This window comes from Hemitrygon akajei, chromosome 15 (assembly GCF_048418815.1).
Source record: "Hemitrygon akajei chromosome 15, sHemAka1.3, whole genome shotgun sequence".
NCBI lineage: Eukaryota > Metazoa > Chordata > Chondrichthyes > Myliobatiformes > Dasyatidae > Hemitrygon > Hemitrygon akajei.
Genome location: NC_133138.1, coordinates 50,501,902 through 50,519,735, shown reverse-complemented (window position 1 = coordinate 50,519,735; position 17,834 = coordinate 50,501,902). Strand labels below are relative to the sequence as shown.

Sequence of the window (17,834 nt, the reverse complement as noted above, 5' to 3'; positions counted from 1 at the left end):
CAAAAGTGTAAGTTAAAAATGAACAAGATATCATTGCTAATAATTACAAATTGACTGCCTGTCAAATAAATAATGAATTCTCTTTAAAAATGAACATACGAGCAAGATTTTTCCCTAACCCCTGGAACAAATACACGGTTTTTCATGCTTTATTTTCTATTAAATGGTGTCCAGCATGTTCAATAAAAACAACCAGCCTATAGAATTATTCCTGATCCTGAAGATATGTGTTTTCTTTTGCTAGAGAAACCTCAGTGCTAAGTCACTGAACTCCAAAATAGACTTATTTTTTAAACACATTTAATAAGTCTCTTAAAATACTTTGATAACAATTAAATTTAAGTATTTGTAAGTCATGTATTATTCTCTATGCATATAAAAGCAAATTCTTTATTTGAGTTTATAGCTAATGTTTTAACTATCAAGGAGAAAATCAATTGCAAGAGAGTGACATTGCTAGAATGGTTTGTTGGTTGGTTGGATCTACCACGATATTGCAGAAGATGAATGCATTGTGGGAATTTGGGAAAGTAGTTAACAGTGTATGGTTAACACTATACTTCCTAGTCCCTGATTTAGGCAATATTGTGTTTAGCATGCAGTGTTTTGACACAAGCATTGGGGTTCATTGAAAGTAAAGAATATAGGTTTTATTTCAAAATGGACAATGCTAATTCCATATTTCACAGCCCTGCATGGCAAACAGTTGAAATGTACCAATAAAAGATTTGCAGAACCCATAATAAACCTGCACTAAAAGGGACAATAAATGAAAAGTTATGCAGTTCATTTAAAAACATGTTAAATCTTTCATTCCTAGCTTCCCATGCATCAGTCCATTTGGAGTGGTAAAGACATGCAAAAACATGTTGCAAAAATTCCATCGAAAACAAATACCACAAAGTTGCTGCTTATTAATTTCCAGTTTCCAATCTGACCATTTTCTAAGTACTGTATACTTGAAAATAACATTAAAATGAAAGTAGTCTTTTTTTCATGGTGCATTTCTATTTTATCTGGAGAAAACTCCCAAATTAAACTCAAATAACTGCAAATGTTGCAGACTCTTTAGTGATGTCTGAAAGTCATGCCATGTAATGACTTTTGAGTGTTTCACCAACATAAAAATTCAGTAAAACAGATGCAGAGAAAATGCTTATTATGATGACAAGGGACCTTACCCCACAAAAATTAATATGCTGAGAAAAACTAAAAACATTAATCTAATTTTCATCAATTTCTTCTAAAAGATAAAAAGAATTATAATCTGACAGGAGTCAGAAAAATAAATATTATATTCTGTCCTCCTGATCAAATAAAATAAAGAATTGAGTTCAGCCAGAACATTACTTGATGTTTCAGGAATCAGTATATAGATGGTACACAGATGCCTGTGCCCAGAACTCAAAAAAAAAACTGTCCAAATGTAAAAGAGTCTGTGGTAAAAATTAAAAAAATATGAAAAGTGTACAATTATAATGAGTCCAAAATAGAAACACTACAAAATTGAAACATCAGCAGGAAATCTGGTATCAGCATACAGCAAAAGGCACCACAATATTATTCTATTTATGATGTGAAAAATTGGCACACCATCATTGATTTAACTGTAAATCATATTTTACATATAAATACATGTTTCCCTATAAAAGACTTTCCTGTTAGCTGTAAGACAACTTTGCTAAAATGAAAATAAAATGTTTAATTTAATTTTAGAATATTTGATAATTATATAAAATAAAATATTTTTACAGTTGCAGATCTATGGCATTTACACAGGGAGTGAGTCTTGATTTGATTTTACACGCGTTGTACGGGTATGTAAGTCCTCCCGCACATTGTGTCTATTGGATGAGTAAGTCCTGCTATCAGAAGACCAGAATACTGAAGCTGTTTCTGTATTTGCTGCTGGAGGGTTCTGAGTGTTTAAGAAAGGTGTACGCTCTCCTATTTTCTCACTATCAGAATCCGTGTCAGAACAGCAGCTTTCTGAGTTTGAATCACAGTCGCATTCTGCTCTGTGTGAAATGTGACCATTTGGTTTTGTTTTCCTCCACCTTCTACTGCTGTTTGCCATTTTCTTTGGTTGATCAAGTGCTGGGATGTACTCCTGTGTGGTCTCATATTCATCATCTTCTACCATTCTTGCTGGACTCGGGGGAAGACTTCCAAAGCTGTCATGAAGATAGCTGCGGCGCTGTTTGTAGAGGTCGTATTTCAGGTTGTCTTGGTGGTGCTTGTGGTATCTTCTCAACAAAGGTTGTTCATCTTCCACAAAATAACCCACCACTGCAGGAGGCAATGATGACGCATGGGCAGATCCATGTGGAGACAATTCAAAACCAGGTGCATATGAAGGGAGAGAGTAATGTAAATCAACGGGTGATAACCGGGCTGGCGTGGTGAGAGCAGACACATACCTAAGGAGAATATATAGTATCAATAATTGCATTATTTAATATGTTTTCAACTAGTACAATTAAATTGCAGTTCTATTTTAATTCATCATGAGAAATTATATTGCAAGGCCTTTTGCTTTGAAACTTTTAGTATTATTGTATCATTAGCTATAATACTCTCTCTGGAACTCAGCAGATGATCTCTGCATTGAACATGGACAGTGAACCTATACACTTTTCATTACAAACCTATTGTTAACTGGGATTTGACAAGCTTTCAGCTGAGATTATGCTTAGATGTCAGGTTTATGAATTGCATGCCCTGACAAAGCCTCAAATTTTACAAAGTTAATAAGCAGAGCTCTAAATAAATTCACGCAAAGATGACTTCCAGCAGAACCTACCATCTCTTTGCAAACCTGATGATCAATTGAGAAACAATTTTCAGTGAGTATACAGCATAACAGCTCATTGATTTTAACAGTGAATTAAAGCAATATATTTGACAGTATTGGAAATGGCGAATTAAGGAGATTTAGGTGTAATCTTGAGATGCAGTAGGAATTTGGAATCATCTGATAGGAAAATCATAATTAAACTATGTTAAAAAGAACTGCAGAAGATTAAGAGAAGAATCTCACATTCAGAGAAAATTACACAGAGATAGAAACTAATCACTTTACCCAAAATGAAGGGTAACTCATGTGGCATGTTCTAAATAAATGAGTAAGAGCATAAAAATTAAGAAACAGGCATAAATTAGTTTTGTTGAAGATAAATTTTTTGATCAGACAAGATAAGGCAAAAATATGCCACCATGTGAAAAGAAAACAAAACTGCAGATGTCAGAGATAACAACAGATAAGAAGTGCAGGTGGAAAGGGGGTAAGGGCAGAGAACCTACAAGTTGTTGTTGGATAGAGAGTTCAAGGATCTAGACTTCATGGCAATGAAGGACTGATCCTTGAAGGATGATATATTTCCAGATCAGAAATACCTGGAGAGAATCCTGCTGGTAGTGGTGATGCCACATAACTACTGCTCTTGTTTTCTGAGCTAGTAAAAGATGTATATTTGGGAAGGGCTGTCAGAGTAGCCTAGGCAATTAATGACAGATAATTGACAGTGTGCACTACAGTCATTGTGTACCGATAGTATAATATTTTAAGATTTGAGGTCTGGATGAAAATCTGTATTGGTTGCAAAGACAATCCAGTGTGAGAATGCTGTTCTTGGACTACAGTTCAGCATTCAACAACATAGTTCCATCCAGGCTCGATAAGTAGCTCCGAGACCTCAGCCTTGACCCTGCATTGTGCAGCTGGATACTGGGCTTCCTGTCAGATCGCCAGCAGGTTGTAAGTGTGGGCTCCCTCACCTCCAACCCTCTGAGTCTCAATACAGGAGCCCCCCCGGGCTGCGTACTGAGTCCCCTTCTTTACTCCCTGTATACCCATGACTGTATTGCCACCCACAGCTCCCACCAGCTAATTAAATTTGCCGACGACACTACATTGATCGGCCTTATCTCAAACAATAACTAGGTGGCCTACAGGGAAGAAGTCATCTCTCTGATACAGTGGTGTCAAGAAAACAACCTCTCCCTCAATGTCACAAAAACAAAAGAGCTGGTTGTGGTTTACGGGAGGAATGGAGATGGGCTAACCCCTATTGACATCAATGGATCTGAGGTTGAGAGGGTAAACAGCTTCAAGTTCCTCGGCATCCACATCACTGAGGACCTAACATGGTCTGTGCACACCAGCTCTGTGGTGAAAAAGGCACAACAGCGTCTCTTTCACTTCAGACGGTTGAGGAAGTTTGGTATGGGCCCCCAAATCCTTGGAACTTTCTACAGGAGCACAATTGAGAGCATCCTGACTGGCTACATCACTGCCTGGCATGGGAACTGTGCCTCCTTTAATCGCAGGACTCTGCAGAGAGTGGTGCAGACAACCCAATGCCTCTGTAGTTGTGAACTTCCTATGATTCAGGACATTTACAAGGACAGGTGTGTAAAAAGGGTCAGTAGGATCACTGGGGAACTAAGTCATCAACCACAATCTATTCCAGCTGCTACCATCCGGGAACTGGTACCGCAGCATAAAAGCCAGGACCAACAGGCTCCATGACAGCTTCTTCCACCAGGCCATCATCAGACTGATGAACTCACACTGATTTGAATGTACTTTATATTACATTGACTGTTCTATTTATTATAAATTACTATGATTGCACATTGTGCATTTAGACAGAGACATAACATAAAGTTTTTTATTCCTCGTGTATTTGAAGGATGTAAGAAATAAAGTCAATTCAATTCAAAAAATACTGTACCTTGTTTCTACTTGATAATCGTTCAACCTACAGGTTCTTTGATGAGCTACTGAAATATATTTCTCTGCCAGTTTCTCAAATGAGAAGTTGCAAATTTTGCAAGATATCTGATTGATTTCAAAAAGAGAACTTCCATGTTCAAAGGTTTAACAACAGAATGGAACAGATTGGAATCTAATGGGTACACTGGATAATTAGGTATCAAATATATAGGAGCATTTTAGTTCCATAGGCAAGTTTTGGAAAGAAAGACACTTAGATATAGTAATATACAAAGCTGTGATTTCAGCAGTTGATCTGGGACTTGTTTGATGCCTGACATTGCTTCTCAGTCTGTAGCAATCCAGTGAGGAGAGGGGTTAGGTTTTAATAGCTTTTAGGAAGTAACTTTTTTTTAGTGGGGGGGTGTGAGGTCTGGAATCCTACATTTGCCATTGGGTAGAAATAGTTGTCTACCATTGAAGCTCTGTGTTTGGATGTTATTTGAATACGTCATCAGTAGCTAATGGACGTGTCGGGGTCAAGGACACAACTTGCTTGAAACATCATGTGAGAGTGACTCCTGCTACTGTTCACATGCACCTAGAGAGATTGGGTTTCATTTGCTAATGTGTACAGCCTCCAAATATATTCTGTCTTCCCTTTCCGTGATTGATTGTGCAGGGTAATATATTTTGGGCCAAGAAGAAAGCATGTCTTGGTCCCACTAAATTTATGGCCACTCCAATAAATTTCCATGAGAATTAAAGCTAGAATCTGCCATATTAATGTCTAATAATTTATGGTTCATTTCACAAAAAAAAATCCATGAAACGCAATTTAATTTGCAAAATGATTGATTTTATACCTGTCACTGTGAGGCGAGTCTCTGAGCGAATCCACTGAGTCTCTGCAATGGAAGATCGGGTGTCTTGTGTCCTGATAACCACAAACTGCACTTAATCTGCCTCGTGGTTCCATGGGACTGTTACACTTGCTAGTTTCCAAAGATGAAGTCATAATTCCAGAATGCATTTCTGAAGTAACGCTGTTGGATTGCTCTCTACTCCATGTATTGTTTCCATGTCTACGGAAAAGAGTCACATTAAAGACAATTGAAAAGTATAGGTAGATATTTCATAATTCTTCAACCAAGATATTTTGTAATTCTCATTCAAGATGTATTCCATTGATAAATAGACACCATGATAATGGCAATCCATCTGGCTAGGTTAGCGATGGTATCACGTTATAGGGAAGGCAAGCTTTGCTGAAAAATCAATTGCTGTGTGAGCCAGGAAATTGAAAACATTTCATAGAGTAGAAACTAGTAGGATGACTAGAAAGAAGATAATGAGGGAGAAAATAGACAGAGTAAATTTGTAAGAGATGCAGAAACAGACAGCAAGTGCTTCTAAAAGTACATACAAAGGCAGATATCAACCACCATTGCCATAAGATAACAATACGGAGACGATAATAGGGAAAAAGGAAATAGCAGAGGTATTGATATTTCTATTTGTCTTTAAGACCCTGACTGAATGTACCCCAATAATGATCCAAAAATAGGAGTAAATGAAGAAACTAAATTTTCATAACGAAGAAGAAACTTAACAAATTAGAATGTAACTACTGTAAGTATGACAAGTCCCATAGATCTGGCTGCCAGAATTCTAAAGTTTTATTTTTAAAGAACGGTTGCAGAAAATGTGCATTGTAATCTTCTAAAATTCACTAGATTCTACAATCATCCCAGCAGACTGAAACACTGAAAATATAAGGGAAGCCGAAAGAAGCTGCAGACCTTGCACCTTAACTATTGTGGAAAGTGCTGGAATCCATTGTTACGAAAGTAGCAGCAGGACGATTTACTCAATCATAATACATTTACTAAAACTAGCATAACTTCATTCAGGGGAAATCATACTCAACAATTGTTTTTCCTTTAAGGACAGATCATACATGCATTGGAGGCTAGAATGACTCATGTGATAAAAGAGAGGTTAGACTGTGAGAAAGGCCAGACAGGTTGGGCCATTACTTAGTAGTGGTCGGAAGAATGAGAGGTGAAATGTAAGATTCTGAGGAGCTTCAAAGGGAGAATGATAAGAGGATGTTTCATCTTTGTGACGGCTTTAGAATAGGGGATCACTGACTTAAGACTTTCAACTCTGAGAGTTTCCAGTCACTACCCCTTAAGACTGTGAATGCTAAGTCACTGAATATATTTAAAACTAAGACAGAGGACAGTCAGTCCTTCGTGGGGGGTGAAGGACAAGGATTATGGGAAGCAAACAAATAAGTGGAGATGAGGCCCTGATCAGGTTAGCCATGAACTTGTTGAACGGCTCAAGAGACTGTATGAGCTACTCTTGTTATGTACAGTCATAAATCTCCAATATTTCTAAGGATTGGGAAAGTATCTTTCTTTACAAATAACAAATTGTGGTCTGAAATGTGTTAAATCATTTACACAACAGTACTGGAAATCGTTTCACAATCTACTCTGTACGCCTGATGCAGTAAGGAGGGGAGTGTTACATGGATGGAGGTATTGACTTTTGGATGAGTGGCAATTCCTCCATTGTGGGTACAGGCTTAATCACTCTACTCAAAGACAGCAGCAGAACCAACCAAGATCGCTAATGAACAAAATGATCTTATTATTGACCTCATGGTGTTTTCAGGAATATTATCATCAGCAAATTGCCTTCTACTGGTCCCTTTGTTACAAAAGTGGCAGCAATCAAAATCAAAATAGAGTGCAATATTCTTAAGTCATATCTAAATGCAGCAAGGCTGAAATTCGCTCTCAATCATATGCATTAGATATGCGATACAACAGATGTGTTGAACTTCACTTCCAAAATTTGGTTCCACTGCCTTGAATAACTCTCTTTTTCTGTCCCAATTATTATCCTCCACTTTGAGAACTTCCCAGATTTCAGTAATGATTTACATAGTGTTGAATCACCTATGCCTCTAGTCAAGCTTATTTTAATATATTGTGTTGTAAAAATGTATACTTTTTGGCCTTGGTGTAAAATGTGTAGGAGCATATTAAGTCACACATTATAGATCCAATGAATTATAATGTCCTAATAATGTAGTTTGGAACTGCAAGATATTTTTGCTTTAATGTATTTATGGGGACTTACTTGGACGGTAACAACTAGTTGAAATAAAAAGGGTTTAATTTATTGTAGGTATTGATAATTCTGATTTACAGCCAACAAGAAATACATACCGATTCTATCTAGTGTCATAATTTTAAACTGAAGAGAGCCATCAGCATCAAATATGATTTGTTGCAGTATCACCATTGCATGAAAGTCATTTGTAATCTCCTGTGCTATTTGAATTGTTTTACAACAATGGATTGTACAGATCTTTTTTTTGATTAATGTTAGTATTGCCATTTTAAGCATTATTAATGAACTACTAAGATTGACTAAAATGCATTGCTTTAAAATGTGCAATTTTGGAGTGACATTAGGAAAGATGCTATTAATCACAATGTACTTTCATTTAACCCTCATAAACAGCTAATGATCACTGAAATAAATGCTGAATTCAGCCATGGAGGGCAATTTTCTGTTGGCAAAGACTAAACATTAAATAGAAAATGTACCAATTATGCTTTACAAGTGCAGTGACGGGAAACAACCAAGAACACATCTTTTAGTAAGAAAAATGGTCTTCAATTTGCACGTCAGTGGTTAATTACATCATTTCTGCGGTGAACTGGTTTAGGATTCAAAATAGGTTGAATGATTTAAAGAAACACATTAAGGTAACACGCAAATGCTGCCATATATCAATAGGATAGCATTTATATTTACAAAAGCAACCCTTACTGTCATGAATTACACAAGAACATAGCCACAAAAGAAAAGGGTGCTGATTTTAGAGCCTGTTTTGCCATTTGAAAAGTTATCACCAAAACACTTCCGCACAGCTACCTCTTCCGGATATCCACTGATTCTTCACCTGTGAACAAATCTATTGAGTTCAGTAAGTATTTGCACTAAGTAAGCATTTGTAGCACAGCAGTATTCCAGAGGACAGAATCTCCTCATCTTAGTCCTAACTAGAATTTCAGTACAGCTGTAAGAATTAGCTCGTGTTATTTGAGCTCTGTGGGTGTCAAATTTGGCTGGAAATTTCAACCCGCTGCTGACCTTTCATCATACTTAAGTAGGCGGTGGCACCCAGGTGCATTAAGAATTACCGAAGCAGCCAAATCATGAAGTAAATACTTGTTTGATGCTGATTTGAAGGCAACACTGTCAAAATAGACCTTCACCATCCATTTTAGAATAAAATTAGCTTGTTTGGGAAATTCAGTGTTCAGCAGCAAGAAGAATTCTGACCCCATTATCTATTATGCTGCACAGCTTGACAAGATCAGGAATTACTCGCAAGTTAATGGTTGCATACAGCATCGTATCTCGAGAACCAGTCTTGAAGATATTAGAAGTTCATGACCATGGAGTCAGCGGTGTGGCTGAAGTTATAGCTCTACTTTGGTTTAATCCAGTTTAAGGTGGGAGTTCTTGAGTGAAGGTTGTGGTGGTTGTTAATCTTTGACATTGGGAAGAGGAGGAAAGGGCTTGGAATGTATAACTGTTGAAGGGGGAAGAGAGCACTCAGCAGGAGGGCCTGTTCACAAAGGGAACTTAAAGAGCATCAACCTCACAGCTCCCGTTTCAGAAGAGAGTTGCTCAATGTAATAGCAGCATGCCGGTAAAGAGCTGCCATATTTCAGGGCCAGAACCGTGTTTCCAACAACTACGATAGTGATTGTAAGCACAAATTCCTTCATTTCTAGAGGTTACAGGGCTGGAGCTTCAGCTATCATTGACATTCTGTAGTATATTGCTGTATTATGTAGGCAACAAGGGGGCCGGGGAGCAGATTAATCCCCATCTGAGAAGACAGCATCAGGGAGCATGTGTGGATACACAGGACTCTTATCTTGCTGGTGGTACAGGGAGCCAATTAAATATACCTCGACTGCTTTGGCCACAATATCCAGAATTCCTGAGATGTCATGGACAGCAAAGGATTTCCCTTTCTAATTTTCAGCAAGTCCGCGCCTATTCACAACAGATTGATGGTTAATGCCTAAAACCAAGGGGACAGGAACACGGCTAATGAAATGTCAAGTGGTCTGTTTTAGATGGAAGTGTTAGCTAAGGCAGGACAAACTAAAAAATGCAATTTTCAAGCAGGTTCAGAAACAGAAAGCTAGGACTGTAGCTAATTATTTTAAGTAGAAGGGACAATGGATAGGTAATCCCAATTAAGATGATATGTGGGACCAAAGAAAGGCTCAATCTGTCTAATTCTGAAAGCAGAGAGGACGTCAAAGACTTAGGAAGATGCAGCTGAGATTTACTGGAATACTACCCAGAATGACAGCTTGATTTATTTGGAAAATTTAGAGCTATTATTCTCCTTAATGAGGAAGAAGTTAGCTAGAGATTCAGTCATGTTTTCAAGTGCAAGAAGGGATTTTTTGGGTTAAGCAGAGAGAACCATTTTTAGGGGCAGACATATGAAGAAGGCATTTATCATGTTGCAAATGTACAAGATGTTAGTGAGATCTCACTTGGAGTACTGTGTGCACTTCTGATCTCCTGTTTATATGAAAGATTAAGCTGGAAAGTATACAGAAAATAATTCACAAGGATGTTACTCGGACTGGAGGCTTGAGTTATGAGAGACCAGATAAGCTGTTTTTTCCCCCCCGTTAACATAGGAGACTGAGAGATGGGGTGTTACCATTATATAAAACCACAAGGGGAATAGATAAGGTGAATAAATCAGTCTTTTTCCCAGGGCAAGGGAGTCTAAAACTACGAAGCTAAGGAGAGGAAGAAAGATTTAGAGATTCTGAGGGAAAGGTTTATCATATAGAGGATAATGGGGTATGTGGGATGAGCTGCTAGAGGGATTGATAGAGGTGGATACAACTGCAGCTTTCAAAGGATATTTCAATTGGAAAGATGTCAAGTAGAGTTTCCCCCAACCTGGTGTCCATGGAATAAAAATCAATGAAATCATGGTAAAATGATGGTGGTTTCAGCTCAAAAAGATACCAAAAACATGATCTGGGGTGCATTGTCTTAAAAGGTGACTGAAACACATTCAATGAGTACTCCAAAGAGAAACTGGTTAAAATTAAAACAAGAGAAATTTGTAGGGCTCCAGACATAGCAGGAGGGAAGATGAATGGATGGTTTCAAGTTGTCAATATGTGGGAAAGATAGATGAAATGCCTCCAGCCATCCATTGTGCTCTTTATTTACAAGCAACATGCTTTATCAAAGGAGGTCTGTCTTCCAAATGTCTTTCGCCTTTCTTGTGCTGCTGTTTAACGTGTGGGTCATCTTGAGCACTTCTAGGCCTAGAAACCTGAGCTTCTTGTCTTCCCAATTGTGGTAGATAAGCAACAGCAAGAGCACTACACAGTGGAAGGCAGGCCACCTAATTCACCAAGTGATGCAATTGTGGTGCTACCAGTAGCCTACATTACCAAACTCCTGTCCGAGTCCTCTCAAGAGGAATTTGTGGGTGATCTTGCTTGCTAGGGAGCTGGTGTAGGTTTTTAATGTTCCTGTGGTGGTTCTAAGTCACCTGTATCTGGTAACTCACTACATGCACATCCTGCTGCTGAATCAACCTATAAAGAACATGGTGTCAGTATCTGAGGAAGGGATTGCAAATATAAGACAGAGTGTCCACCTGCCTTCTCCATTTTCCATCACTGCATGGAAGCTGCCAAGCGGACTGGCCAGCTGAAAGGAGCAAGGTGTTAGGGTAGGATTATAGCAATTAAGAGAGGCAACGCTTACATAATCTAAATTCGAGAGATTATAGAAAAAAAAGTGCAGAGAGGCTGAGGAAAATGGAGTATGAGTGAGCCATGGATTACACTATTTACACAAACGATGGCCATTCATTGTAGGCCTGAACTCTGTTCTCCAGTTCAGGATGTTATCATTAAGGCTGCTCAGTAGCTCAAGCCAAACATGTTGAAACTCCATTCTTGCAGGAGAAGGGATAGGTATCTGCAGCAATCAATGCATTGGACAGCTTCCTGGCACATTGGGAAGGAAAGGTCTTACTTCTCCTCTCAACTAATCTAACAAGGCCTCCAAAACCAGAACCAGAACCATTACCTGAGCCAGAATGTTCTCTCTTGTGTTGTTCCATTTCCTGCAAGGTGTCAAATCTCCTAGAATGAGTTGCCATTCCATTTCTAGTCACAAAGTCTCTACGTGTCACTGGCTACTTTAAATACTAATTGCAAACACTTGTATAATTGGGTGTGGTTGGAAATGTACTGGGTTAATAAACACTATTAACGCTGGCTAATCAGTGAAATTATGGTAAAGGATGGTGGTCTCAGCACAAATATACAAGTGAAAATATGTACTCTCCAGGAATTGTTTGTTAGTTAATTACCTATGACTGGACGTGTGAGTTGCTGTGGAAGAGTGTTGAGATGTAGACGATGGCTGGCTTGCAGAGAATGAAGTTTCCGTTTCATGTCGTCTCACGTGTTCAGCAACTGGGACATTTTTTGAAATGTACTGCACGATCAAAGAAATAAACATCTTCAGATACCAAGAATTACATTATTCATCCCATATTTTTACACCTGGTTAACCAAACCATTTCCTGTTACTCACACACTAAACAATCAGAATAAAGTGATTGCTATCATCCAAAAGCATATTTGATAATAGATTTGAATGTTTTATAGGTTCCCTTTGGGGGAATTTCACTGTGCACTTTTCACCACAAGTCTGAAACCTGCACTCTTGAACTGGTACAATTCAGAAGAGAAAATGTGTCAAGGGAGGAAGGAAAGTTTACATTTGGTCTAGATGTAACTAAATTGCAAATGCATTAATTAAAAAGGATTAATAACTCTAATACGTGCAACTCTATAAACTTTCCTACATGCACCAGAAGGGATGAAGAAGAGATTCACCAAGGTGATGCTTCAATGGGAGGATTTTAGTTACAAGGCTAAGCTTGTTTTCCTTGGTGCAAAAGAGGCTGAAGGGTGACTTTGCAGAAATGTGAAAGTAATTATGAGAGCTATAGATAAGATAGATCATCAAAATCATTTTTCCATATAAGGATATCAAAAGCAGGAGGGCGAGGGGAAGGAGTTTTGAACAAAATTAGAGGGGGTTATTTTTCCACCCAGTGTTTGATCTCTGTAGTATGCTGCCAGAGGAGATGGTGGAAGCAGATACATTCTTTGTGTTTAGGTGGCATTTTGTTAGGCACTTGCATAGGATGGTACAGAAGAATATGGTTCTAATGTGGGTGTGTGGATGGGTAAAACAGTATTAATGGACACGGAAGAGACCATTTCTATCTGTGGCTTTCAGCTTTGTTAAAATTATTATTTTTAGATGATATGAGTAAAATGCATTTATCCTTAATCTTTCAAGGTAATCCTTGATTATTATTATTGATCGGAGCAGCTACAAATCAGATATGAGAGACTCTTATAAAACTGCAGCATAAACACAGTCTGACCAATACACCAAACAGGAGAACCATAGAACCTCTTGATTTTCATCCCTTAAACAACATACTGATGCTAATTTTTAATACTGCAAGTAAGATTTAGGTGTCCTCCTTTGTTCCAACATTTAACTAACGTTTTAATGATTTACTAAATGCATTGGACCCTATAGTTGTTCTACAACCCCAGGGAAAACTGACTGTATTTAGCTCATCAATGCCCCTGGTGTTTTACACACCTCTATAAGATCATCTCTCAGTCTCCTACACCAAGAAATAAAGTCATCACCTGAACAACCTTACAGACTCAGTCCCTCAAGTCCTGGCAACGATGTTGTCAAACTTTTCTGAATGCCTTCCAATTTAATTACATCTTTCCTATAATAGTGTGACCAAAATTGAAGATGATACTCCAAATGTGGCCTTATCAGTATTTTGTACAAATGCATTATGATCTCTCAACTCATTCCCCTGATTGTTGAAGGCCAGTCTGCCAAAGGCCTTCTTTGCCACTCTGTCTGTCTGTGATACTACTTCCATGTACTTGAACTCTTAAGGTCCCTCTTTTCTACAACACTCCACTGGGCCCTGAGAAAGTCCAATCTTGATCTGTCTTTTCAAAATGCAACACCTCACAATTATCTGACTTGTACTGTAGGCACTGTCAACTGAAATAAATCCCACAAGACTTAGTGGATTAATGGTGCGGATTGAAGGTTGGTCACACACTATTCATCTAATTGAGTAGAATGGAACCAAATACATATTCAAAACTGCTTCAGAGTCATACGGCTGAAATCATGGTTTTTATCAAAAACAAGATACCAATAATAACAACTATCGCTATAATTAATACTTAATGTTCCATATTATTGACTTTATATCTAAATCTGTTACTGTGATTGTCTACTAGCTTCTCACAAACAAATATAAAGGCACAACTGCTTGATATTTTTTCATCAAGCCATAAGAGTAAATAATAAACAGGTATACATAGGCAATTGGCTACGTAATGAATGTGTACATAATTTTCATAGTACCACAATTTACTCTGCTTTATAATTACATATCCTGTTTAGAATATCAAGAAGTACTTTAATTTCTTTTTCAGGAAAAGAGTTTTAGTGTTTTCCTTCTTATACCAACATTTTCTGTGTGAATTCGGGCAATAAATAGTGTTTTGATTATGGAATTATGCTCTCTTTAGCACATTAATACCTTGGAAAATACTGTATGGCAGTCTCAAACAGGAATTCTGGCTGATCCTTTATCTTTATTGGTCAACTTTCGGTGGTCTAGGCTGACATTAACAGAGAATTTGTTGGATTCCTGTGTAGGTCGCTCCGGCATAAGTACTTCAGTCCAATATTTACTCTACTCTAAATTTTTGAGACTGGTACAGGCTGAACTGCTTATCTCTCTCCCCATTACAATCAGGGTGGAAGACTGAGTTTGCTGAATTAAAAACTTCACAATCACTATGCCACTTAAAGTGATGAGAAGGTAACGTCGACAAGTCTATGTTGCAGTCAGAATGAGAAGCTTCTTGAAACAATTTCAATCTGGGCATTGTAACATCATTGCCATCTGAATTCTAAATATTATGAAGCAGATTGGCCAAAGGAAAACCATATTCCTGAAAATATGAAAATGCAAATATTATTTTAAAATCACATGCTGGCAATTGTGGAGTAAAGGATAATCCAAAAATCACAGGAAAATGTTTTTTTGGTTGGCTTTTTCCAACAGTGCTTCTAAAATTGAATTTTGACATGGATCTCAGGTAATTAACAATACTCATCCTAGAGTTTTAATTATTTTTCCATGTGTTAATCAGCTGTGAGGAAAAAAAGATGAAGAGCTCTGCAGAATTTAAAAATTGAAAGTAATTCCTAACTTTCCAGTGATCCCTACCTCCCTCCTCCTCCAACTACCTCTCCTAATGGGGGAGATCTAGTGAGGCAAATTCTGAGTTGTTTTGTGAATCAGTTTCTGAGGGACCAAACAACACCACAGTCTGATTCCATTTCATTCCATGCCAATATCAGTCACTGCTGCAGTGGATTCTTGGTTAATGTTGTTTAGTACCAGAATTGGCAGCCTAATCAATAGATGAACTGCTCCCTGGAAAAGACTTTTAGACCTAATGCTAAATAAGATTATCACTAAAAAACATCTTACAAATACATTTTTATTTCTCAAATCAGTCTATAAATAGAAGAACATACATCGACCATTTGAATGTCTTCCGGGAGAGGGCCAGGATGGTTCGGACCATTAGCAAGGTTTCGATTTTGATGATCTACACAAAGATTTTGCCTCAAGTGACTGTGCATTTTTTTTCTTTGTTTTCTATGGGAGAACAATAAATACAGTAAGTTTTATGCAGTGATAGACAACATAAATTTACAATAAATTCAACATTACAATGAAAGTATTTTTATGAACTTTGCTTCTTTGGGAAAAAATACAAAGGATCACATTTTACAATAATGGAAAAAAATAACTTTAAATGTCTTTTAGCAATTGCAAAATACAGTTAATGCAAGGTGCAAAGACTTACTTGGTTTTGCAATATGCCACTACACACACAATTCCAACTACAAGAAGTGCAACACAAATGCCAGTAATAGTCAAGACTCTCTTTTGATATAATTCCTCAGCTTCTGTTGACAGAAACACAGGGTACAAGAGGGTTAAACATCTTATTCTAAATAAATCACCAATTTATTTCAGTCATCAGATGCATTTGAATAGCCTTCTCTGGAGCAATTCTCATCTTAATTCCAAATGCAGAAATACATTTGCAAATATAATAACGTGTATTGTACAAAAATAGCTAGCAATAAGCTGAAGTAAATTCCCAGCAGAGTCACAATTAACATTCTTGAACACACCAAGGACAGTCTGCAGGCCTCATATTAAACCCAAAACAAAGTGCCCAAAATATGTGGTAAAATTAAAATGACACCATATGAAGTTAATACTCTTCAACTATTAAAGGAGAAAAAGTTATTCTGAATGATAGTTACATTTGTTTGAATTTTCTTATTTTCAGAATTGCAATCGCCAAATGTAACATATTTTCTGTGACCTAACAATTAGAGAGGCTGAAAATTGACATTAGGCAGACTTGACTGCCAGTTTCAGCAATGAAAGTATAAAAGTAAAAAAGACAACAAAAAAATGGGAGACAGAAAAAGCATTGTAGTACAAATATCTAGTAATGGGGGGAGCAGGGAGAGAGAGAAATGAGGAAGTCAACAGCCTGGCATAGCATGCTTGTTACTGAAGAAGAGAATGGCGACACTGAGGGAAGAAAGATAAAGCAGACTGTGAAGGGATGCTTCAGACTAAAAAATAAGTGGTGTCCTGTCAAGGCTTGGGAGTTGGAGTTCATTTTTGCGATTAGTAATTAGAATTTCAGCAGCACTCATTTTGCTGAAGGTGAGAGAAATTGTTATTAACCTTTTGCTATAATCCATTTGCATTTAATATTAGCAAACGTTAAATGACAGTAATGACATATTCTTCCATATCTAAGGACTAACCAAAGTACACAAATGGATCTTAAAATCCGAGAATAATTGCACAATTTCACCTTGGATAAAAACGAACGTTAACAAAGTAACATTTGGAACAAATTTAAGATACTGTTTAGTTTTCTCTTGATAAATAAGCTTAATTTACTTTATCTTGTATTTTTTTTTTGCTGGGCCCATTTCTAATTTTTAAACTATGTGACATAAAGTTGTTTATATTAGCCAACTTCAGCAGAAACATGATGGCCTGCAGCCTTGCTTGATTTACTGTTAAATCGACTTTGCTATAAACCAAGTTTGGAGTTCAAAGAACAGGTCTTCCAGTCTAAATACCAGCTTCACATAATGAGAAGCTAACAGAAGACACAAGTTTACACACATCTGGAGCTAACATGAAATTTATACGTCAAACAATTAAGCAGAAGTTTTATGCTGTCTAGTTACAGCAGTTATAAATCTGGCATGAGTTTTGTTGGGCCAGCTGCAGCTCATCTCTAGTCAAAAAGAGTGCTGCTATAGAAAAGCTTTGCTTATCTGTAGCTCAATGTCATCATTAGATACTAGACTCCTTTATTTTGGTAATGGATGGATTAGTACCACTAGCCAGCTGCAGTCAGATCATCCCTTCAAAGCAAAAGAAGTTGCTAGAAATCCAAGGCAGCCTTTTAAATTTGCAGATTAAAATGAATGGTTTTTCCATACCCATAAATTCAAATCCAAGATGCTCTGCCAATACAGAAAGTTCACAAAAAAGAAAGAAAAAAGGAGAACAGTTTCAGAGAAGAATATTTAAAACATACCAAAAAGTATACATGTCATGTGGTTAGCTTGAACTTTGGTACAGAAATATGGCAGGTGTAACATTTAAATGGTGTTCAGGAATGTGTTTCCATCTTGGGTACAGGGCACTACTGTTACAGGCAAAGTTTTATACATGCAAAACAAGACAGAAATGGGTGGAATACAGTTAGTTGCAAATGATTGCTCCTTCCTGTACAATTCTAAGGATCAATGCTGTGAAAGA

The 17,834-nt window shown here is 37.4% G+C and overlaps 1 protein-coding gene across 2 annotated transcripts in view; it reads right to left on the bottom strand.

The window, feature by feature from the left end:
- Positions 1-478: 478 nt before the first annotated feature.
- Positions 479-17,834, bottom strand: part of LOC140739343 (pro-neuregulin-2, membrane-bound isoform-like) — a 686,097-nt gene continuing 668,741 nt past the window's right edge. The window contains exons 6-11 of one of the 2 annotated variants that reach the window (XM_073067557.1): positions 17,513-17,536; positions 15,832-15,934; positions 15,497-15,620; positions 12,189-12,316; positions 5,584-5,802; positions 479-2,420 (exon numbers count right to left, since the gene is read on the bottom strand). In XM_073067557.1, the coding sequence (XP_072923658.1) occupies positions 1,772-2,420; positions 5,584-5,802; positions 12,189-12,316; positions 15,497-15,620; positions 15,832-15,934; positions 17,513-17,536 (1,247 nt within the window). In that variant the 3' untranslated portion in view covers positions 479-1,771. The remainder of the gene's footprint in view (positions 2,421-5,583; positions 5,803-12,188; positions 12,317-15,496; positions 15,621-15,831; positions 15,935-17,512; positions 17,537-17,834) is intronic. The other variant, XM_073067558.1, reaches the window with a different exon arrangement.